This window comes from Oncorhynchus gorbuscha, linkage group LG15 (genome assembly GCF_021184085.1).
Source record: "Oncorhynchus gorbuscha isolate QuinsamMale2020 ecotype Even-year linkage group LG15, OgorEven_v1.0, whole genome shotgun sequence".
Taxonomy (NCBI): Eukaryota; Metazoa; Chordata; class Actinopteri; order Salmoniformes; family Salmonidae; genus Oncorhynchus; species Oncorhynchus gorbuscha.
Genome location: NC_060187.1, coordinates 39,499,187 through 39,524,497, shown reverse-complemented (window position 1 = coordinate 39,524,497; position 25,311 = coordinate 39,499,187). Strand labels below are relative to the sequence as shown.

The window sequence follows — 25,311 nt, the reverse complement described above, 5'->3', positions numbered from 1 at the left end:
CCTCAGGATCTTATCCAGGTATCTCTGTGCATTTAAATTGCTATAGACAATGTAATTGTCTGGTTGTGCATAGCTTATGCTTGCCATACCATAACCCCACCGCCACCATGGGGAACTCTGTTCACAATGTTGACATCAGCAAACCGCTCACCCACACGACACCATACACGCTGTCTGCCATCTGCCCAGCACAGCTGAAACCAGGATTCATCCGTGAGAAGCACACTTCTCTAGTGTGCCAGTGGCCATCGAAGGTGAGTATTTGCCCACTGAAGTCGGTTATAACACCAAACTGCAGTCAGGTCATGACCCTGTTTAATCAGCTCCTTGATATGCCACACTTCTTGGCAAAGGAGAAATGCTCACTAACAGGGATGTAAACAAATTAGTGCACAAAATTATGAGAGAGATGAGCTTTTTTGTGCATATGCAACATTTCTGGGAACTTTTAATCCAGCTCATGAAACATGGCACAAAACATTTTACATGTTGCGATAATATTTTTTGTTCAGTGTAGTTAACTATCCGGGATCCTTGAGACGTCCCAACTCTGACATTAGTTTAAAATGGATAGGGTTAGGTAAGGGTTTAGGGTAGCAATGTCCCAAGGATCCTGGACAGCACTAACCTTTTCAGTTGTTTTGATAAATAGCATGACAAAAACCAAGCCACAGTGTATATTTTTGGTTCTGGACAATTTGATTGCTATTGTTAGGCAGTTGTCAGGCCTGTCTCTTGTTAGTTACGGTATCATCAATCACACTACACTGAGGTTGAGCATTTACTTACTGAACAATAGCTGTCATTTCTGGACCCAAACACATAATATTACACTTTATCATAATATCTGAGTGTGTTTTCTCTGTATTCTGGAGGTATATACACACCTGTTCTGAGAGAATACAACCTTCGGTACCAGCCCAAAAACGCATTACAAAGCAGGGGGAAATTAAGATTTTAAAGCAGTCAGAACAGGTTCAATCTTAATCTATGGAAAGTGAGAAAAAAAACTTGTATGTGAGGTAATTCCCCCCCCCCCCCACCCCCTCTCTCTCCTTCTGACTTTTTTTGGGGAGTGGTATGGGGGACAGATGTGAGAGAGCACTGGCCAATGGTGAGCAAAGGGGGGATGGATTGGACTGCTCTCTGGGTGTCTCTTCTTTTAAAACGCCTGTGCTCTGTCTAACTCACAATTCTCATATGACTGGGTTATAGGGACAGGAGCAGGCTTCCAACCAGCATCATCCACACCTGAGAACACTCAGAGACTCTGTAGCCATCCCATTTTGAAAATAAACACATTTTCCTCTTGACTTGACACTATAATACAGAGAGAAAGAAGTCATCCAAGTTTGTGATTGTGAGAGGGACACCATGTGGGACTTTACAGAGATGACACTACTCCTGTCTTTCCTGGTGGCAGTGGCTGTGGCTCAAGGTACGTCAAGTTAATGTCCTCAAAATGGCATGTTTATTTTAATTAATGATTGATTGCTATAAATTAGCCTACATAAATCCGAGTTTTCAAATATATATACTTTTTTAAAGTGTGAACTGTGTTTTAAGATGTTGGTTAATCTATCCCACAAAAAGTAACTTACATTAATTTGTGCACCTATCAGCAGAATATTTTCCACTAATTTTTCATAATATATGACACTGTGTTTGTATCAATGCCTTTGTTTGAGATGCCATTTAACTGACACTGTGGTAAGCAACATCATTACTCAAATGAGAGAAGTCCATAAGAGCCAATTCAACCCTGCACCCTGAACAGCTTCATCATTCTGACACACTGTCAATGATCCACCGTCTCTAGTAGACCACTCTTGGTTTCTATAGTAAATGAGGAAAATAGCGACAGCTCTCACGCTTCAATTTAAACGTTTGAAAATGTTGTTAGAATGGTGTTTATGGTAATTCAATACGTGCACAGATGTCTGTCCCCCGAACTTTAGAAGGTGAGAAAATAGCCTGTCCCAGTGGATGTCAGTGTTGGGCCAACAGTGGTCCTTTAAAAGCTTGGACATACCAATGCTGATTTTCCACTGTAACACCGGTGTTACATTAGTGAATACACCCTTATGTGAAACTAGGGACATTTTGTTTCCATAACTAGGGTTGACAGTGAGGACTTGTGAGGAGCAGAATCAACAACCTCTGCATCATCAAAACAGTAGCTTTGTGAGAAGGTGTTAAAGTTCACAGTAAATATGGTATTGGCACTGACTCTGGCCCTGTATATAGCTTACTTACATTCTCGTGTTCTTATTTTACTTCTTGTGTGTTTTTGTTCTACTTGTCTTTTTGATAAAAACAATTCTAGTACTACTGCATTGTGAAAGCCAGCAAGAAAGGCATTTCACTGTATGTGACAATAAAAAAAAAGTGAAACTTGAAACAGTGAGCTATTGTTATGTAAATGCAATATGAAAAGTACCAGTGGCCTGGCTTTGGCCCCAATTGAGAGCAGGTCCACAGGAGCCATGACCCAGTGAAACACGGGTGCCGGCCCGTGTAGATGGAAACAGAAGTCTGAGCCTTTTTGGGTTAAACACTGGAGTAAATCCTATATGGAAATGCACCACAATAGGTTTTGCCGGCTGAGAGTACTCAGCACCTCTGAACAGAGCGACGGACGGAATTCTGCAAACTGATTTTACATGTAGACATCCACCGGCGGGGTGGTCGACAAAAAAACACAGCGTGCCGAACGATCGACGGAAGAACAGCAGATCAACATTCAGTGTGCTGTGTGTGGTCTTTTAGGTGTTAGTGGTTTGATCCTACTGGAGCACCATAGGGATGCTGTCTGTCCCTGCAGGGTTATCCCACCTCTGGAGGTGTTAATCATGTGGTGTTAAGTCATCAGAACGCTCATTTCATTAACACGCTGTCGTGTTAATGGGAAGCAGATGGATGTTTGGGGCTTGCTCTGGTCTAGTGGCAACACGTGTTTCTCTGACGTTGATTGTACAACGTCCTTGTGGCTGTAGACTAGTTACAGTATACAGTAAGGCCTAGATTCAATCCGGACCGAGGACAATTGACATTGAAAGGTCCTTGCCGATTGAGCCTACACATGCAGCGTTTACCGTGAATGCAGTCTCTGTCGATCGGATTGAAGCTAGCCTTGAAGCTGTTATAATGGATGGATAGACCTGGGATTATTTTAGAATTCAGGGCGTGTACATTCTTGTTTGTACAGAAAAAGTATCACACTAACTAGGTGTTTGATAGAATGGACAGTGACGAATTCACTCGCCAACACATTGTGGCAGATGTGGTATTTTGTCCCCATCTCACCTCAATACATTAATCAGTAGCTGCAGACTCTTCGCGGGACTCAATCTGCACTCCCCAAGAAAACATTTACTTTTATCTCACCTTCCCTCCATCATTCTCTTCATCATGCTCAGCATTCAGAGATTTATGACCTGTTTCTCTATTCGGGGAGACAGCTGCTCTGCTCCTGGATGCTGGGCGCTACTGAGGTGCCCAGACGGAACACTGTGACTGACATTACTCAGTCAGCCAGGCTAAACCTAGTCCTAGGTCTTAGTGGAGTGTTTTATATAGCCACATGCCAAGAAGGCTGCCTGTTAATGAACTGTAATGTTCTGTGGCCGTGCCAGTCTCGAGATAGAGGTGGGCCAACTGGGACCATGAAGACGTTGTCTCAGAACTCCAAAATCAATGTTGTCCTGTGCTAATCGGCCTCATTCAGAGAGACTAGCTAATTCTCCAGATGCTTCCACAGACTGACTGGAGAGCAGTGGGCCAGCTAAACCAGTCACCAGGGAGTCTAGCCCATTGACTTTAATGAGAAAGGGAGGGAGAAGAAAGACATCAAAGTAAGTCCCTTGTATTCCCATCAATCGTCACATCAAGGCCCTTCAAATGAAATGACTCCGGTTTCTCTCCTACCGTTTGATCATGCTGATGTCTGCGTTGAAGGAGCTATGTACACTAGCATTACTTCTGAGACATAGGAATAGGTTAAGGCTCAAGAAGCAGTTATTTCTCAAGCTCCTGTATAGTCATTGTAGAAGCATAGACAAGCACTTGCAGACATACTGTATTACTGGGGAAAATACCACTGAGGCCATTAGTTGTTTTTTTATAGCTTGAATTAGTACATTTAGTACGGTAGAATAAGTTGACGTGAAGAACACAAAGCCTCTGTTATCCTTTTTTAAATCCCCCCAAATGTTGTGGTTGATTTGCATCATTAGTTAATGTCTGAGGGAAAACTGTGTTCAGGATAATGGACCACAGATGCTGCTGACCAATAATCAATCAGTAGCTCCCAAACCAGCCCTGCAGCCAAGAGGGAGGGAGGGAGTGGAGTGAGCGAGGGAGAGAGGGAGTAGAGTGGAGTGGAGTGACGGAGAGAAGGGAGGGAGGGAGTAGAGTGGAGTGGAGTGATGGGGAGGGGAGTGGAGGGAGGGAGTGGAGTGGAGGGAGTGGAGTGAGGAGAGAAGGGAGGGAGGGAGGGAGTAGGGAGTGGAGTGGAGTAGACGGAGGGAGGGAGGGAGGGAGGGAGGGAGGGAGGGAGGGAGGGAGGGAGGGAGGGAGGGGAGTGAGGGAGTGAGGGAGGGAGTGGAGGGAGGGAGGGAGTGGAGTGAGGGAGGGAGTGGAGTGAGAGAGGGAGCGAAAGAGAACAGACCGTCTGATTCTTCCACTACAGTACATCTCAGTCAGAGTATGGGCCAAAGAAACAAAACAGCTTCCACATGTTTGCAAGGCCATGGCATAAACACTCACTCACAGACAAACAGACATCAAAAACCCTTACTTTCTGTTCTGGGCAATTATTTATGTCCATTAATCCATACAGGACGGCAGAATGAACTTTTCAGCCCAATAGTTTGCCACAAACCCTTTTTTTCTAAATAAAATGCTTCTGATTTTGAACAAATACCTCCTTATTACCTAAATCCAAATAAGGCCAGGCTCTGTAACAGATGTTTCCAGGGCTCTAATGCTTCACTGCACACGCCTGTTATTACACTTAACTGTGGGGCTGAGGCATGGCAAAGCTGCATCAACACTGTGTGGAGAGACGCTCAGCGTTCAGCCCAACGCTCATCCGCCACTCCATCCAAGCCATTTCATAACACAGAAAGGTGTTTTTACATTTTCTTCTTGTAAAGGCTCTGGAATATTTTAAACAACCTCCAGACCTGCTGAAAAGTCTGTGTCTCTGCCAACACACATCTGTCTGGGCTGCCTGTCTAATCTGACTGAAGTCTTTCTCTGGGTATCAAACTTCACAAACATATACTTTTATTTTCTTGCAAATGTTTATTAGCACGAGGCAATGGCCAAGTGTGCATGCTGCTCTGTCGAGGACAACACCAGGCCGAGCTGCTGAGAAGGCAACAGGAGAATGCCCTTTAGAAGAACCTGCAGTATTAATAGATGGTTTTGTCCTCGTGTCCCCTTTATCTAAAGCACAGCACCACATTAAAAGCAGCTTTATGACATGAATGGGAGAATGCTGAACACACCTCAAATAGAAGTGCTACCAGAATAAGGAGCAGAGGCCAGTAAGTACAACAACGCCAGGCATACCAGACATTGGCACCAGAATGGCCAAGCCAAGGCAGTTCGGGTGCAGTGGGTTGCTAGCATTACAGAGACAATGCTGGGGCTGGAAAAGAAATTCCAACACCCAGTTGAGAGTCTCCCTCCATGACTAATAGAACATTGCCTGGTATTCAGCTTTATTAAGTTAAGCTAGCCTGTGTGTCTATATTAAGGGGGAGAAAGAGGGTCTGTTAATAGGTACAGAAACATACTTGGCGCCGTTGTTAATGTATTGTTTCCATTACATGGGACTATACTTTGACCTTTTCCAATATCTTGTTAGAGAGGCCTCTATTAGGGAAGGTTAACCAGGAGTATAGACCTCAAACAGAGGAGAAAATCCGGTTCAGTTTAATTGTGTTTCCTCACACATAAGTGTGTTTTAACACATTTTAGATGAAGTCAAGCCACTGACATATCATTATCATGAAACAGCGCAGATAAAATCACTGGCTTTGTAAATTCACATATAAAGTGTTAACAAGGCACTCAAAGGAACGTTAACTAGTCAAAGTCAACCACTGGAGCCGAGGCCAGTGCACTTAGACACCTGCCATAGCTGAATACAGAACATAATGTGGCCCTTTGATCAAATATGAATTCCTATATAAAATGCCCTAATGCACCTCATAAAAACTACTCTTGTAATCTTTTAACGGTTGAGGTTGCATTATGAAACATCTTGAAGTGGTAAGTGTAAGCAATGTGTCCCTGTTGGAGTAGCCACAGCCTGTAATAGTGCAGTTCTCTGTCCAGTAGATTGTTCCATCGAAAACCCTGCCCCTTCCAACAAAAAACCCAAACAATATCCGTTTCTAATTTCCAAAAGCAGGAAGTACAATAGGCACAACCCCACACAATTAACTAATGATGGCATTGGTACTTACATACACTCCCTGTAACAAACTGCTCCATCAAGCCAGAGCAGTGACTGCAACCCACACATCTTGAAACTCCAATCAAATCAACGTTCATTTAATGCGACAAGGTCACTTGGACGTGAGTCCAAACCCAACGTGTATCCACTCATTAATGTTGGAGTTGTTTTCCTCCACAGTTCATCTAGTAATGATTAGGAAAGCTACAGAGAGAGTAAAGAGAAACTGTTAGAGGTAGTTTGCTGCATAGGCATTCACATCTGCGCTGCAGAGGTTATGTGGAGAGGTATTTGTTTCTATTTATCCAGTTATTCCATATCAAGGACAGAAAACTGATATCAAATATGAAAACCCCTGTTTATGATCGACAGTATCAAGCTAGATATGAAAAGCCCACCTTGCATTTACTGCAGCCCATTGCTTTCATGTTACAGATACACCTGCAGTATGTAGGCCTGTGAGCGCAGCAGGCAGTCTGGTTTAACCAGACTGCGAAGACTGACCTGGAACTTAGTGTACGTAATACAAATTAGAAGACAAGCCATTCCCTGGGGTGACCAGCATACTGTGAGAAAATGCTCTAAAGCCATGAAATTGGAAGAGAATCGTGTTGGCATAACAAAAAAAGAGCCACAGTCAGCAATAACAACCAGAGGGACTAGACTGACGCTTGCCCCTGCATTGGGTGACTTAGTGAATGTGTCCAAAAACTCTGCAGTGTCCCTCCTAAAGCGGTAAGCACTCTCACAGACAGCCAGTCAGGCCGTGAGACAGTCCATGGTGTGAATGGCTTTCTCAGGCCGCAATGGCTTCAGACACTTGGTTGGGAACCGAAAGAAAGGACTCCGCTGTTAGCCCTTTGATGCCTAATGCTGCCGCATATGTGGGGAGTGACTAGAAGTGTGTTTGTGTGTGTAATATCAAAGGGAATGACTGCTGTCTGTAAAATTCAACCAGCATAATGACAAGATCAGATGCAGATATAGAGAAGGCAGATGTACAGATGACAAAAAGGGACAGATGGATCTGCTGTGGTCAACTGGACCCAGTTCTTTGGCTCCTGGTTCTGCAGGTCCGTGCATTCGGAAAGTGTTACGTTACAGCCTTATTCTAAAACTGATCAAATTATTTTCCCCCCTCATCAATCTACACACAATACCCCATAATAACAAAGCAAAAACAGGTTCAGAAATTTTAGCACATTTCTAAAAAATAAAAATATCACATTTACATAAGTATTCAGACCCTTTACTCAGTACTTTGTTGAAGAACCTTTGGCAGCGATTTCAGCCTCCAGTCTTCTTGCGGTATGATGCTACAAGCTGGGCACACCTGTATTTGGGGAGTATCTCTTATTCCTCTCTGCAGATCCTCTCAAGCTCTGTCAGGTTGGATGGGGAGCATCGCTGCACAGCTATTTTCAGGTCTCTCCAGAGATGTTTGATCAGGTTCAAGTCTGGGCTCTGGCTGGGCCACTCTGAAGGACATTCAGAGACTTGTCCCGAAGCCACTCCTGCGTTGTCTTGGCTGTGTGTTTAGGGTCGTTGTCCTATTGGAAGGTGAACCTTCGCCCCAGTTGGAGGTCCTGAGCGCTCTGGAGAAGGTTTTTATCAAGGATCTCTCTGTACTTCGTTCTGTTCATCTTTCAATCTTGACTAGTCTCCTAGTCCCTGCCGCTGAAAAACATCCCCACAGTATGATGCTGCCACCACCATGCTTCACCGTAGAGATGGTGCCAGGTTTCCTCCAGATGTGACACTTGGCATTCAGGCCAAGGAGTTCAATCTTGGATACATCAGACCAGATAATCTTGTTTCTCAAGGTCTGTGAGCCCTTTAAGTGCCTTTTGGCAAACTCCAAGCGGGCTGTCATGTGCCTTTTACTGAGGAGTGGCTTTTGCGTGGCCACTATAATATAAATGCCTTATTGGTGGAGAGCTGCAGAGATGGTTGTCCTTCTGGAAGGTTCTCCCATCTTCACAGAGGAACCATTTAAGATTGATGGAGGCCATGTTCTTGGGGACCTTCAATGCTGCATAACATTTTTGGTGCCCTTCCCCAGATCTGTGCCTCGACACAGTCCTGTCTCAGTGCTCTACGGACAATTCCTTCAACCTCATGGTTTGGTTTATGCTCTGACGTGCACCGTCAACTGTGGGATTTTAAATAGACAGGTGTGTGCCTTTCCAAATCATGTCCAATCAATACAATTTACCACAGGTGGACTCCAATCAAGTTGTAGAAACATCTGAAGGATGATCAATGGAAACAGGATGCACCTGAGCTCAATTTTGAGTCTCAACGCAAAGGGTCTGAATACTTATGTAAATAAGGTATTTAAAAAAGAATACATTTGCAAATCTATGGCGATTCCTAAAAAACAGCTTTGTCAGTGACCATTGAGTTCTTGTTTACCTGACATGCACTGTCCACTGTAGGAACTTATATAGACAGAGGAGTGCCTTTCCAAATCATGTCCAATCAATTGAATTTACCAGCTCAATTTTGAGTCTCATAGCAAAGGGTCTGAACACTTATGTAAATAAGATTTCTCAAAACCTGTTTTTGCTTTGTCATTATGGGGTATTTTGTGCAGATTGATGAGAAGAAAATATGTTGTATCAATTTTAGAATAATGATGTAATGTAACAAAATGTGGAAAAAGTCAAGGGGTCTGAATGCATTGTATAATATACCATATATACGTATACCAGGGTATATGGAAATAGCCACAGGATGGTTTTTCCAATACCGAAACTACAGTATTTCTTTAACATGTTTTATTTGTTATACATTTTAATAATTGTATATAATTTAAGTAAATATCTGCAGATAATTCATGCAATTTGTTAGGAGATAAAGAAGATCGCGTTCTTCATTTCACCTGTCACATAATTTTTCATTATGAAGTTTACTGGTTGTCCCCAGCCACATGGTGTTTGTTTAGAAGCACAACGACAACAGACTGGATGGAGCCTTGTGAGTTACTCACTGTTGTGCAGCATGTTCCCGGTGATCTAGTTACAGTATAGATTTCACAACTAAGTGTTTACCAGCTAGATATCTTATAAGTAATAAGTTAACAGTCTAAAATGTGCTAAATGCTCTGCAGTTGTGTATTTGGTTAGCTAATTTTGTAGCTAGTTAGCTTCCTATCTAAGTAGTTCGCGTCTTTCAAAATCAAGCTTTGCTTGGCAACAGCAGAGAACCCCTCCTGGATCAAGAGCCTTGCTGGCTTATACTTGTTTTGTGCGTGGAGCAAACTGTGAATAGCATTTTTTTGTTACTTGTATTACTTTATGAACTGGGATGTCTGTCCCGGAAATACTTTAAGTCAGAGACTGTATAACATGTTCGTAGTGCGCTCATTCGTATTTAGTTAGCATTCTCTATTGGATTATACATGTACTTGTTAGCATTGGTAATCTTCGAAAAACAAAGGCTCAGGAGGGTTTGAAATGAGCGCCCCTGTGTTCAGTGCCGGTATTACCGAATATCCCGTATGACAATCTGGATACCGCCTAACACACACACACACACACACACACACACACACACACACACACACACACACACACACACACACACACACACACACACACACACACACACACACACACACACACACACACACACTGCTACCAGACTCTTATTATGATTTCTAAATACTGCACAATTTGCCCCCAGTCCCCATTTCCCTGAAACAAACGTGTAAATATTGGACTATAAAATGTGCCTTCCTTTATTATACTTGTGCTAAAATCATTATTCTACTCTACTGAGACATTTACTTTATGTTCATATTCTTATCTTTTATTATTTATTATTGTTGTTGCGTTGTCGAGAAGGAACCTGCAAGTAAGCATTATGTTGGATCGTGTATAACATGTGTATCTCGTACATACAACTAATAACACTTCAAATTTGCTCAAACCCTAGATCCCAATCCGAGCACTCTGTTCCACCACCTCTTGACCATCCCAACCCTACGTGAGGGCAGCTCCTACTGCGCCCAGTCAAAGCTCTTCTCTGTCCTGGCATCCCAGTAGTGGAACAAGTTTACCCCTAAAGTGAGAACAGCGGAGTCCCTGCCAATCTTTCGAAAACCTCTGAAACTCTACCTCTTTGAAGAGCATGTTAAATAACTCTCACGGAAATGCAAATGTAAATCTGGATGGAGCTTTTCCAGACTGATTGCTGACATTTCCCTAACTTGCAGGGGCGGCAAAATAGAGTCCGGCTTGTCTTTGTTTTCTGGAAACCCAGACACCCCAGGGGCAGTGTACCGAGATCGGGTAACCCACCCCAAGACTACCCTGTGGCCTTCAACCACGGCCCGCGGAGTGAGACGTAGACATTCCTCTCACATTCACAGACACTCAGATAACCTGATGAGAACACGCCGATCACCCACTATTCACACATGTAGCTCTGCAAACTAGAAAACCGTCATGCTTCCGCCCCCATAAATCTGGTTCTCCCTGTTGTAAAACGTGGTGCATCCATTGAACAGAGCTCCTGAGGTCACTGTTACAGTATGGTCGTGGTGCAGGTAAGGTTGGTGGTCATGATGTAATGGTGTATTCATGGTGTGGTTTTCCCCATCCAGGACCCATCTGGAACAGCTCTCTGTTTAAGAAGTGGAGCCAGACAGAAAGCAGCAGGAAGCTGGCCTACAATACACTGACCGAGCCACAGCAGACCACAGGTGAGTGAGCTCAATCATAATGCCACCTGGTTTACCAATAGGACCCGGGAGGGAAGAACTCACACAACACTGTCTTCTGCGCCAGACAGAAGGGTTTCCCCCTTTGATGTACTGAAACTCCTAGACTTTACACACCCATGGTAAGAGCAGAACATTGACTGTTAATATGCACAGTTTTATAACATACTAGTAACATTAACATACAACCTATCAGAGTTTGGGGTCAAGTCCAATTTTTTGCAAAGGCCAAGGGTGAGAATCCATTAGGTTTTTCCCCAATTTCTCAACTGAGTTTGAATTGATTTCCAGAAAGGAAATGACCTGCCTGTATTGTGTAATTAATGTTCAGTTCCAACTAGACATTCACATTCCATTATGCTTAGATTCCGTCTTGTTTCTTTGATTGAGCAGTCTGGTGAAACAAGACAATGGTGTTAACTTGTCAGGATCATAGCGGAGCAAATAAATTGCATGGAAATAAGAGTCTATTTTATATTCACGAGTTCAGTTTAACTATTCATTACAAAGTAAGTACAGGACATTAAAACTAAGTACCTAATGTCACCACAGGGATTAAAATGCACTGGATTTTGATAAATTTGCAAGTGTTTTTAATTGAACAAAGAGACTAAGAAGTCACTAGGTCTGTGTTGAGATTGTCTACCTACAACAGCACAGAGAACACATCCTGATAACGTCCCTCAATAGATCACCTGACTTCACTCCTGATCCCTCCCAAGGGGTCTCGTTCCAATGAAGCAATCTATTATTCAGAGAAAGAAAGATCCACGGTATGTTGCTAATGGAATGTAGTGAGGTTGTTTCTTCACATCTTTGGAAATCCTCAGAGCTGAACATGTGGCAGACGAAAGCTAGACAGCGTGCCTCTATCCCTCCCGCCCTCCTTATCTGACTGCCTGAGTTGAGGCCGCAGGGCTTGGAAAGAGTTTGGTCAACGCAGGCCCCCCTGGGTGACTCAACTCAGCAGAAAATGGCTGTAGCAGACTCTTCTCTTAAACGTTGTGACCTCCCTCCTTGTTGTGACCCGTATCTCCCTGTCTTTGTCTCCCTCTGCATGTATGGCAGGCGTGACTGAATGGACGTCCTGGTTCAACATCGACCATCCAGGGGGGAATGGAGACTACGAGCGGTTAGAGGCCATCCGGTTCTACTACAGGGAGAGGGTGTGTGTCCGGCCTGTGGCCATGGAGGCCCGCACCACGGACTGGGTAGCAGCAGCAGAGACTGGGGAGGTGACCCACTCCAGCCTAGAGAAGGGCTTCTGGTGCATCAACAAGGAGCAGCCCTACGGACGCATCTGCTCCAACTACCACGTCCGCTTCCAGTGCCCACCAGGTACCCACAGACCACAATACTCCCTTCACGAGGGTTACAAGGGCCACTGAACACTGTAGCAGATGCATGGCTTATGGACACTAATGATCTGTTCGTCTTTTCCCAAACTGTGAAAGAACTGTGCTTGTACATAGTTAAGTAACAGTTATTTTTGCAAACTTCAGGCCAGCTTACTTGAGTCCATTCTATCTCAACGTGGAGAACTCACTCACCCTTGTCACTCTGTCTTGTTTCTGTGTGTCCAGTTCAGGCCTACTGGACAGACTGGGCCACCTGGGGAACCTGCTCTGCTACAGCCTGTAATGACGTGGGCATCCAGGTGCGCAAGAGGAAGTGCATGAGCATCCAGCCCCTGCCCCTGCTGCTGGTGCCCCCATGCCAGGGCCATCACACAGAGAGGGCGGAGTGTGCCACCCCACCATGCGAAGGTACCCTCCCAACACAATCTATACATAGACCAACAGCAGGGGTGTCAAACTCATTCCATGGAGGACAGAGTGTCTGCTGATTTTTGGTTTCTCCTTTCAATGTGTCCAGTTAAGACCTAGACAACCAGGTGAGGAGAGTTCCTAACTACTGTAATCAGTGACCTTCAATCATGTACAAGGGAGGAATGAAAACCCGCAGACACTCGGCCCTTCGTGGAATGAGTTTGACACGTGACAGTACAGTATACCGCGCCAGTCTTTAACATCAAGCCGAATCATGGACCTTTTACCTAATTCATCCTCTGCCAAGAGACATTCAGCTGATCAGAGTCATCACTGACATGAAGACAATCAGTATCATTCAACTGGAGCCAACAGATCTGAGATGTGGCAGTAGGTACATTAACCGTTCGGTTGTTTAATAAGTACAAAGACTACGCCCACAGTAGAGCCTTTGGCAGCAGTATAGTTTCTCATACATAAAAGCCTCTTCTCTCCAGCTGTCCCATTTCTCCTAACTTCTCCCAAACATGGGCTTCTTTCAATTACCTGTCACTGTCGTAAACACACCTTTTGATGAGTTTAAGGCTCCAAGGGCTTTGATCAGGAGGAGGCTGTCACGGTGCACTTTGCTCCCTAAGGGGAATCAGTAGCAGCACCGTCTCTGCTCTGTCCCATAGAGAGGAGGAAACCACCTGACACGTAACACTTTCATCAGTTGACCAGTAGCCTGGCAAAAGTCCTGTGATAATACTTTTACAATGCCTCTTTCCTTCCTCCTTGCTTTAAAGTGACAGTTCAGTTACAGTTTATCATCTGGATCATTAATGTTTACTTTCTGCTATTTGACCAGCCAAGTGGACTCCTTGGAGTCCATGGGGAGCATGCTCGGTGACCTGTGGCAAGGGTCGCAGGATCAGGAGGAGGACCTGTGTGAGAACCTCTGTGACAGTGCAGTGTGTGGGACGAGCGGTGGAAATCCAGAAATGTGGGAAAAATCCATGCCCCCCACGTAAGTTGTAAATCTAAAGAGACAGAGAATATGTCTGTGAAAACAAAATAACAATTCTAATCTAATGTGTAAAAGTATACTGAATGTATTGTGTGTGGGTGTTTATGTGTATGTCTGTGTATCTGCAGCCAATTGTAATCGCGAGTGTCCCAAAGGTCGGCCCAGTGAGGACTGCAGTCGCTGTGTGTGTGAGGGCCACGTGCTCCAGGGAGAGGTCCTCAGTATGTCCGGTGTCCCTGTAGCGGGGGCCAGGATAGCGCTGGCCAGCCAGCCCAAGATCATCCACGCCCGCACTGACTCCAAGGGCCTCTTCAGACTCCCAGGGGTCTGCTCCAGCTCCCCCACTCAGCTCTACATTCACAAGGAGAAGTTTGCCCCCATTACCACCTCCACCTCCAGCAACAGCACTGGGTCATCCTGGGTACGGGTGGTCCTAAAGTCTGCAGGTGAGTCACGCTTAATAACATTAACAAACAAAAGCTCAATGATAAAGTATGTTCTCTATGTACTTACTACTGGGTTGAGGCAGTCAGTCTGTCTGTATAACCATCCAACCACTAGAGTCAAACTAGGGGAAGGATGTATAAATCAACAATCTGGACCACTGGAGAACAGTCTGAAGTAGTTCAGACCATTACAACTATTACACTATATATACAGGAGTATATGGACAACCCTTCAAATGAGTGGATTTGGCTATTTCAGCCACACCCATTGCGGACCGGTGTATACAATTGAGCATACAGCCATGCAATCTTCATAGACAAACATTAGCAGTAGAATGGCTTTACTGAAGAGCTCAGTGACTTTCAATTTAGCACCGTCATAGGTTGCCACCTTTCCAACAAGTCAGTTCGTCAAATTTCTGCCCTGCTAGAGCTGCCCCGGTCAACTGTAAGTGCTGTTACTGTGAAGTGGAAACGTCTAGCAGCAACAACGGCTCAGTCACGAAGTCGTAGGCCACGCAAACTTACAGAACGAGACCGCAGTGTGCTGTAGTGTGTACAAATCGTCTGTCCTCGGTTGCAACACTCACTACCGAGTTCCAAACTGCCTCTAGAGGCGACTTCAGCACAATAATTGTTTGTCGGGAGTTTCATGAAGTGGGTTTTCATGGCCGAGCAGCCGCTCACAAGCCTAATATCACCATGTGCAACGCAAAGTGTTGGCTGGAGTGGTGTCAAGCTCGCCTCCATTGGACTCTGGAGCAGTGGAAACATTCTCTGGAGTGATGAATCACGCATCTGGGAGTCCGACGGACAAATTTGGGTTTGCCGGATGCCAGGAGAACACTTCCTGCCCTAATGTATAGTGCCAACTGTAACGTTTGGTGGAGGAGGAATAATGGTCTGGGGTTCTTTTTCGTGGTTCAGGCTAGGCCCCTTAATTCCAGTGAAGGGAAATATTAACTTTACACTACAATTACATTTTAGATGATTCTGTGCTTTCAACTTTGTGACAACAGTTTGAAGAAGCCCCTTCCTGTTTCAGCATGACAATGCCCCCATGCACAAAGTGAGGTTCATACAGAAATAGTTTGTAGAAATTGGTGTGGAAGAACTTGACTGGCCTGCACAGAGCTCTGACCTCAACCCCATCATACACCTTTGGGATGAATTGGAACGCTGACTGCAAGCCAGGCCTCATTGCCCAACATCAGTGCCCGTCCTCACTAATGCTCTTGTGGCTGAATGGAAGTTCCTGCAGCAATGTTCCAACATCTAGTGGAAAGCCTCCCCAGAAGAGTGGAGACTGTTGTAGAAGCAACGGGGGAACCGACTCCATATTAATGACCATAATTTTGGAATGAGATGTTCAACCAGCAGGTGTGATGTAGTGTATATACAGTGAGGCCTGGAATTATTGGATCAATTGATTAAATATCAGCAAAAAATACTGTAAAATAAACATAGCAAAAGTATGCCAAACAAAAAACAATGATTGCAAAGTTAAACAAACCATAGAACTCTATGCAAAAAGACCACTTCTAACAATTTCCATTTAACATTTTTACAAAAACATATTTACTTGAAAAACTGTGCAGATGCAAAGTTTGATAACAGAATGTCTGTACCAACAGCAAAAACCATCATTCTGTTACCAAACTCTGCAGTGTTGTTCAAGTAAACTATTAAAGGTAGTCCTTGTGCATAGAGTTGAATGGTTTGTTTAACTTTGCAATCATTGTTTTTTTTATTTGACAAACATTTTAAAGTGAAAAATCTCAGAATAACTGTGGAAAAGTCTCAGCATAACTGTGGAATTGCCTTGAGCTATATTGCATGCTCATTTAATTTTTTAGAAATTAATTTATTTTATTTTAATACAATTGCTAAGAGAAAGATTTTGTTTAACAGGTAATTTAAAAATATCTCTAAATGATAGGGTCCCCTGTTTTCAATACTCCAGTACCCTTCCGAGGATAACGACACTGAGACTTTTCCCCAAAAAATGTATGAGTTGGAGAACACATTGGGAGGGATCTCAGACTATTCCTCCATACAGAATCCTTCCAGATCCTTGATATCATTCGTCTGCCTTCTTCAATTCAAACCACAGGTCCGGAAACTGAGATGGCCATTGCAAAATGTTTATTTTGAGGGTCAATTAACAATTTATTTGTGGAATTTGAGGTTTTGGGGGTTATTGCCTTGTTGGAAGATTAACTTGGGGCCAAGTTTCAGCCTCCCCTTGTTTAGGTCAACGGGCATCATGAACTTTACCAAGTACCAGGACATTTGAGCCAAAAACCTGGTTGCCTCTGCTAGGAGGCTGAAAATTGTCCGCAAGTGAATCTTTTAGCAAGACCATACCAAAAGTACACATCAAAAGCCAAAAAGATATTGATATTTGACCACAAAATCAACATTTTGCAATGGCCATCTCATTCTCCAGACTTGAGCCCCTTTGAAAACATGCGATATCAAATTGTATTAGTCACATACACCGAATACAACATTTCACCTTCCAGTGAAATGCTTACTTACGAGCCCCTAACCGACAGTGCAGTTAAAAAAGCAAACATATAAGAGATAAAAGTAACAAGAAATTAAAGTGCAGCAGTAAAAACTAACAATATATACAGGGGGCTCTTAAGAGTCAATGTGCGTGGGCACCGGTTATTTGAGGTAGTATGTACATGTAGGTAGAGTTTAATTAAAGTGACTATGCATAGATGACAACAGAGTGGCAGTGATGTAGTCTCGGTAGACATTTGACTAGATGTTCAGGAGTCTTATGGCTTGGGGGTAGAAGCTGTTTAGAAGCCTCTTGGAACTAGACTTGGTGCTCTGGTACCGCTTGCCGTGTGGTAGCAGAGAGAACCGTGTATGACTAGGGTGGCTGGAGTCTTTGACAATTTGTAGGGCCTTCCTCTGACACCGCCTAGTATAGAGGTCCTGAATGGCAGGAAGCTTGTCCCCAGTGATGTACTGGGCCGTTCGCACTACCCTCTCTAGTGTCTTGCGGTTGGAGGCCGAGCAGTTGCCATACCAGGCAGTGATGCAACCAGTGCTCTCAATGGTGCAGCTGTTGAACCTTTTAAGGATCTAAGAACCCATACCAAATCTTTTCAGTCTCCTGAGGGGGAATAGGTTCTGTCATTCCCGCTTCAAGAAGGTCATGGTGTTCTTGGATCATGTAAGTTTATTGGTGATGTGGACACCAAGGAACTTGAAGCTCTCAATCTGCTCCACTACTGCCCCGTCGTTGAGAATGGGGGCGTGCTCGGTCCTCTTTTTCCTGTAGTCCACAATCATTTCCTTTGTCTTGATCACGTTGAGGAACAGGTTGTTATCCTGGTACCACATGGCCACGTCTCTGACCTCTTCCCTATAGGTTGTCTCGTTGTTGTCGGTGATCAAGCCTACCACCTTTGTGTCATCGGCAAATGTAATGATGGTGTTGGAGTCGTGCCTGGCCGTGCAGTCATGAATGAATAGGGAGTACAGGAGGGGGCTGAGCATGCACCCCTGAGGGTCCCCTGTGTTGAGGATCAGCGTGGCGGATGTGGTGTTACCTAAACTTACCACCTGGTGGCGGCCCGTCAGGAAGTCCAGGATCTAGTTGCAGAGGGAGGTGTTTAGTCCCAGTGTTCTGAGCTTATTGATGAGCATTGAGGGCACTATGGTGTTGAACGCTGAGCTGTAGTCAATGAATAGCATTCTCACATAGGTGTTCCTTTTGTCCAGGTGGGAAAGGGCAGTGTGGAGTGCAATAGAGACTGCATCACCTATGGGTCTGTTGGGGCGGTATGCAAATTGGAGTGGGTCTAGGGTTTCTGGGAATTGAAGATGGCTGTCCATAAGTGCAGATGAAGGATATCAATGATCTGGAAGGAATCTGTATGAAGGAATGGTGTAAGATCCCTCTCAATATGTTCTCCAATCTCATTAAACATTGTGACAACTGCTGACGTAAAAAGGGCTTTATAAAATAAATTTGAATGAAAAGGCTGGGTTTTGTTATTCTCGCAATGGGAGAGTGCTGCACTATTGAAAATTAAGATTAAGGATTTTTTTGTATTACTTGTTAAACAAAATATTTGTAAAAATCTGTTTTTGAGCATACAATATAGTTCAGTATTTATTTTATAAAGTATTTTTTGCTCATCTTTATCAAGGGATCCAATCATTCCGGACCTCGCTGTATGTGGAAACTAAACACAGGTGCCATTACAGCGCAGTATTTTAACCATAATCACACCAATCATTTTTCATAAGTACGGAGACCAACAAGAGTTTCAACTCTAGGCCTGATTAAGTTTTATGGAATCATGATGCCTCGGTGGTACCATTCACAACAGTTTCGGAGCCAGGTTTTTAAGGATTTGTTTCCTACTGCTTTGCAGAGAAGCCATATGTTGTAAAGCACCCGGAGGACAAAGTACGCTACGAGGGACAGCGTGTGATGTTGTGCTGCAAGGCAACAGGGTCGCCCATGCCTGACAAATACTACTGGTAAGACAATGCATTTAGTTTTAAATTCTTTTAAATTCAAGTTTTATTTTAATCATCGCTAGATCCCATTATTTTAAATGTTAAAATAGCTTATTAGAATGTTCTGTTTACCTTTTTAATGGCATGTTCTCCTTTCCAGGTACCACAATGGGACCCTACTAGATAGGAATGTGTTTAAATACGAAGAGGATCTGCTGTTGAGAGGCCTGAAGCCAGAGCAGACTGGACATTACTACTGTAAAGCCAGCAGCCAAACAGGCAGCAGCAAGTCTTCACAGGCATTCCTCACTGTTATCGGTATGTATAGACCTTATCCATCAAACCCTATACTAACTGTACCTATATTGTACTTGTAGAAATGAACAGTAAGGGAAGGATGCTGGATGAAGTAAACTGCATGAGAAAGGGGGGAAAAAAACTTCAGCAAATTTGACTATCTGTTACAACTTTTTTTTAAAATACACCCAAGGAAAATAAGATAATTAAATATCAAGGGCCACAGAATCTGGCAGCACGTGGAGCAGTAAGGTTTTATTATGTTTACATTGGTCGAAAGCAGCCTTGTCTAAACAAATCTTCTTTACCGAGAAATCCTGGACACAGTAAAAACCCAAATCCCAGTTCTCCAGAGCTCCCCGTATTGAAGTGAAATCCAAGATTGGCAATAAATCCTGTTCCTTTTTTTTTTTTTGCCAAGTCAGAGAAGAATGCGTTTCCACATCCTTGCGGGATAGATACACATTGTGCATATTCCCCAGTTGCTTGTTAGCCACGATATAGATCGACAAATGGGGTTTGCGGAGGAGTGTGCTAAAGCAATCAGCCCCGGGCTACAGCCTGAGAGATTTGCCCCTGTGACTAGACCAACAACACCTGGAGCATCAAGGCTCTTAGTGGTGAATGATGAACCTGCTTCACACTACCAGCCCAATGTGGTTCCCTACACTAGGGAACATTAGGCTACACTCCAGTTAATTAATAAAATATTCAATTCAATTCATTCATATTAAAAAGACAGGACTACAGATGTGGGGTCTTTCCTGAAATGCAGGAAATGTCAAACGTTTGAGGTTTAAGAAAAGCTTCTTAAGTTTGTAATTTTCACTTTGAAATGTCAGACTTGATTTTCCATTACTAAAAAAATGTATTAACCCCTACAAAAATGTCAATTTAATTATAATCCACATAATTCAAATATCTTATTGCTGCAGGATTATTTTCCTGCTGTAGCAAACTGTCTCAATTTAAGATCTTACATCTGTACCATTTTCCTATCGTTTCTTTTAGTTATTTTAATTAGTTTTTGAAAGAACGCAAAGGGACCAAGGACAGAAATTACACATTGGGCTAATCAGACTGTTCCATCTGTCTGCAATAATCTTCTTATTTGGAGGATGGGGAGTTTAACAGGAATACTAGAGCGTATACTCAGCCATGATGTCATGCACATGAATCATTTTGCCAACATTTGGGTAAACAAAAATCTTTTCTTTCCAATTTCCATCTGGATGGTTGGTGAACAATTGTTCTCCCGAAGTTCACATCTAATTACCCCATTATGAATGATTTGTTGTGCAACTTGGCTAATCGTGGTCGTCGCTCAGCATGTGGACAGAGAGAGAACGTGTGTTTAAGTGAACACTTTACATTGCGTATCCTTTACCATGTAGTTACCTTCATTGTACCTTGATAACCACAATGCAATTAACCAGCATTGCATAACCACCAGATACCTATAAGAACAACACTACTCTTTTTTTCCCCACTGAGAATAAAGGAAACCTCTAAATGTTGTTCATATTACCATAGTTACAGGTATTGTTATTGCATACTAATTACACTAATGCCCCCTATGAAAATGAAATTCTAGGTAATTACATGTTAATGTGAAGTATGACAGAGTGGGCCATTTGCATCTGTTTTTTGTATGAAATAAGTGAATGAGTAAATGTACTCCTGTATGCGCATATGCTTGTATGTTTACAGCCATAAAACACAAGTGTATTCTCATTACTAACTCTATGTGTTGTGTATTCCACAGCTAAAGGCACACCGGCATGCAACCCCACTCCTGAGAACCACCTCATCAGACTGCCCATGGACTGTGTTCAGCCTGGGACGGACTCTATGTTATACAACGCCGGCCGCTGCCCCCACAACAAGTGTGCAGGCTCCCTGGACTTCGACCTGCGCTGCAGGGATGGAGGTGGCTACTGCTGTGGGGTCCAGAAGATGGAGAGCCGGGTAATAGACTGTGGGAGCTACAGCCTGCCCATCAAAGCGGTAACTGAGTGTGGCTGCCAGAAGTGTGTAGTGCCCAAGGTGCTGGTACGTGGCAGGGTGGTCACAGCAGACAACGATGAACCACTGCGTTTTGGGCACATGTACATTGGCAAGGAGAGAGTAGGCACCACAGGGTACAAAGGAGGCTTCACACTCAATATAACCCCAGACACAGAGAGGCTAGTAGTCAACTTTGTGGATCCCACGCAGAAGTTCATTGACACTCCTAAGGTGTTTATCTTCGACAGGAGAGGCGGGTCTGTTTACCATGACGTGAAGGTGATGAGAAAGCAGGAACCTATTGATATCAATGCTGGAGAGACAAATACCATTGACTTAGGAGAAATTAAAGGGGAGGACCCTATTGGACAGATCATCATACCTCCAAATTCTTTCCACAGGAATAATGGGGAGGTGTACAAAGGTACAGTGAAAGCCAGTGTCACCTTCATTGACCCCAGGAACATCACCACAGCTGCTGCCGCTCCTGGTGAGCTCAACTTTGTGGACGATGAGGGTGACATGCTTCCACTGAGGACATATGGGATGTTTTCTGTTGACTTCAGAGATGAGGCGAACCAGGAAGTCCTGGGGGCTGGAGTGGTTCAAGTACTCCTAGACACGCAGCACGTCAAAATGCAAGCTCACATTCCCAAAATGAAACTGTGGTCCCTCAACCCAGACACAGGTATCTGGGAGGAGGAGAGTGACTTTCACTACACTCAGACCACATCTGGTGGTAATGGGAGGAGCAAGCGAGAGGAGCGCACTTTCCTCATAGGTAACATGGAAATCAGGGAGCGTCGACTTTTCAACCTGGACGTGCCTGAGAACCGCCGCTGCTACGTCAAAGTGCGGGCGTACATGAATGACAAGTTCCTGAACACTGAGCAGCTGGAAGGTGTGGTCATCAGCCTGATAAACCTGGAGCCCAAGCCTGGCTTCTCCTCTAACCCCAGAGCATGGGGTCGCTTTGACAGTGTGATAACCGGACCCAATGGAGCCTGCCTGCCAGCCTTCTGTGATGCCCAGGTGCCTGATGCTTACACAGCTTATGTCACAGGAGTTATGGGTGGTGAAGAGCTGGAGGCAGCTCCCTCAACCCCAAAGATGAACCCAAACATCATTGGAGTGTCTCAGCCATACTTAGACAAGATAGACTACCAGCGATCAGACCACGATGATCCAGCTCTCAAGAAAACAGCCTTCAGAATCAACTTGGCAAAACCCAACCCCAACAATGTGGAAGAGACCAATGGACCAATATACCCCTATCAGAGTTTAATAGACTGTGAAAATGCTGGAGTCGATGCCAACCACTTCCGATTCTTCAGAGTGGAAAAGGACAAATACGAATACAATGTTGTGCCCTTCCAAGAGAACGACTTAACATCGTGGACGGGTGACTACCACTCCTGGTGGCCCAACCCTCAGGAGTTCAGGGCTTGCTACATCAAGGTCAAGATCCAGGGGCAAAAGGAGGTCATGATAAGGTCACAGAACCATGGAGGCACCCACCCTGAGACCGCAGGTCAGCTGTACGGTATAAGAGACATCCGCAGCACTCGTGACATGCATGTGGCCAACACCTCCGCAGCTTGCCTCGAGTTCAAGTGCAGTGGCATGCTCTTCGACCAAGCCGCAGTCGACAGGTCCCTCATATCAGTCCTCCCACAGGGAAACTGTCGGAGAGTGGGCGTCAACAGCCTGCTAAAGGAGTACCTGACCAAGCACCCCCCTACCTCACCGAACAATGAGTCCCATGCCTTCAACATGCTGGGCCCTGTCGACCCCTTGGGGCACAACTATGGCATTTACACGGTCACAGACCAGAACCCTAGGGTGGCAAAAGAGATCGCCATCGGACGCTGCTTTGACGGTACCTCTGACGGGTTCTCCAGGGAGATGAAGTCAGACACTGGAGTTGCTCTGACCTTCAGCTGCCCAGAAAGGACTGTGACCAGGGAGAGTCTCTTCCAACGCCTCCAGACGAACCCCAGCCAGACTCTTTCTCAGATGGCCCGGGACATGCGGGAGGCGCAGGGGCTGCAAGTCCGGGGAAGGTCCTCCCGGGTGGTGACCTACCCCTCTGGTTCCAGCAGCCGCAGATCCAGCTCCTCTACCAGGAGAAGATCTACGATGCGTGCACAGGACAGGCAGTAGATCTGCCGTTAAGTGAGTTACAAGTTTTCGTTGAGCCACAGAATGAAAATTGTTAGTGCGTGTAAAGTTTTCCTAACACCTTTCAATCTACTCTTAGGTCTTTGGGTTGGAAATAAAGAAGATGGATTCCTCACAACCAAATAATGAAATGTCAAGTTGGGTCAGCTTGGTGATGTTGGATGTGAACTTTCTCTGAACAGCACGGTACTCTAATGAAACAGTAACCATTCCGGCAAAACCACACGGAGGAGAGAAATTAAGACATGTATTTTCTCTGAAACTTACTTGAAGGGTTTGGCAATAAATATCAACATTCATTTTATTATTTGAGAAGAACTACATTTCTTTAGCTTTCATCAGTCCAGCAAAGGACATTAATTTAATTGCCGTTAATAGGCTTTTATGAAGGAAACGACCAAATCAATTTCTGAGAAATCAAGTTTATATTTGGATTTGTAGCGTTCCACATGAACCATTGTGGCAGTCTTTTCTGATGTCTATGATCGCATGAGTTATAGCCAACTGTAAAAGCCAGTCTAAATGCTAAACACTTCCTAATTGGCCAAAGCTTTCCATTGTACTCACGAGTCCCTCAAAATCAGAGGAACATTAGGTCCTAGTGATCCAGTCTGTTTGTAACAGACAGTGGGCCCCTTTTCTAGAAACCGGGAAGTATTCTCTGCCAAGAAGAGGCCTATTTAAGATGCATTGGGGTGCAAGGAATTATCGTTCTCTGTTCCACGGACGCGCTTTATAGTACCCTTGTTTCTAGGTAAAAAAAAAAAAAGTTTAGCATGTCACATTGCCAACTGCAATCCAGACAAACTTTACTGTAACTTAACTACAACATGCATCAAGACCCTAGCCAAGACAAGCATCCCTTAACAGATTTCACCAGTAGACTAAACAGAGCCTGCGGTATGGGACCTGGGAGAAGAGATTGTGAGGAATGACACAATTACCTTCAGCCCTCACTTCCCACAAAGTCCCCAAGTACTCATCCAACACACCTCTGTCTGTTCTTCAACATCCCTTGTACATTACTGTCAGGAATGTAAAAAACAAAACAAATAAACAACAGACATGAAAACCCTATTTATACATAGCAGAGAATTAGCTAGACTAATTCTGAGACTATATTGTTGTTTGGTGTGGGGGGGGGGGGTGTCTGTCTTTGTCTCATGAAGTGCAATAGCTATATTCCATTTTGACTTGAGAGCCCTTGCAAATCATCATGTGACAAGCCAATATACTGTACTTGGTACTGCTGGTAAATAGGGTAAATCCTTCAGTATACAGTGCATTCGGAAAGTTTTCAGACCTCTTGACTTTTTCCATATTTTGTCACGTTACAGCCTTATTGTAAAATTGATTAAATTAAAATTTTCCTCATCAATCTACACACAATGCCCAATTATGACAAAGCAAAAACTTTTTTAGGAATCGCCATAGATTTGCAGATGTATTAAAATTTTTACAAAACATACCTGATTTACATAAGTATTCAGACCCTTTGCGTTGAGACTCGAAATTGAGCTCAGGTGCATCCTGTTTCCATTGATCATCCTTCAGATGTTTCTACAACTTGGAGTCCACCTGTGGTAAATTGTATTGATTGGACATGATTTGGAAAGGCACACACCTGTCTATTTAAAATCCCACAGTTGACAGTGCAGGTCAGAGCAAAAACCAAACCATGAGGTTGAAGGAATTGTCCGTAGAGCACTGAGACAGGACTGTGTCGAGGCACAGATCTGGGAAAGGGCACCAAAAATGTTATGCAGCATTGAAGGTCCCCAAGAACATGGCCTCCATCAATCTTAAATGGTTCCTCTGTGAAGATGGGAGAAACTTCCAGAAGGACAACCATCTCTGCAGCACTCCACCAATCAGGCTTTTATGGTAGGGTGGCCAGATAGAAGCCACTCCTCAGT

General features: G+C 44.2%; 1 protein-coding gene across 1 annotated transcript; it reads left to right on the top strand.

Moving 5' to 3' along the window:
* The first annotated feature begins 1,200 nt into the window (after positions 1 to 1,200).
* On the top strand, positions 1,201 to 24,992 carry cilp2 (cartilage intermediate layer protein 2). Its single transcript, XM_046299732.1, has 10 exons — positions 1,201 to 1,438; positions 11,079 to 11,177; positions 12,264 to 12,533; positions 12,779 to 12,961; positions 13,815 to 13,973; positions 14,102 to 14,419; positions 18,823 to 18,931; positions 19,071 to 19,228; positions 20,973 to 23,389; positions 23,475 to 24,992. Exons 1-9 carry the CDS (start codon positions 1,375 to 1,377, stop codon positions 23,375 to 23,377), a joined length of 3,765 nt encoding a protein of 1,254 aa, XP_046155688.1. The 5' UTR covers positions 1,201 to 1,374; the 3' UTR covers positions 23,378 to 23,389; positions 23,475 to 24,992.
* Positions 24,993 to 25,311: the final 319 nt, after the last annotated feature.

Excerpts from the sequence above, each read along its gene's own strand:
- cilp2 (XM_046299732.1), top strand. The coding sequence starts at position 1,375 with ATGTGGGACTTTACAGAGATGACACTACTCCTGTCTTTCCTGGTGGCA. Across the intron at positions 14,420-18,822 it reads GGTGGTCCTAAAGTCTGCAG|AGAAGCCATATGTTGTAAAG; the intron begins GTGAGTCACGCT and ends ACTGCTTTGCAG. Across the intron at positions 19,229-20,972 it reads GGCATTCCTCACTGTTATCG|CTAAAGGCACACCGGCATGC; the intron begins GTATGTATAGAC and ends TGTATTCCACAG.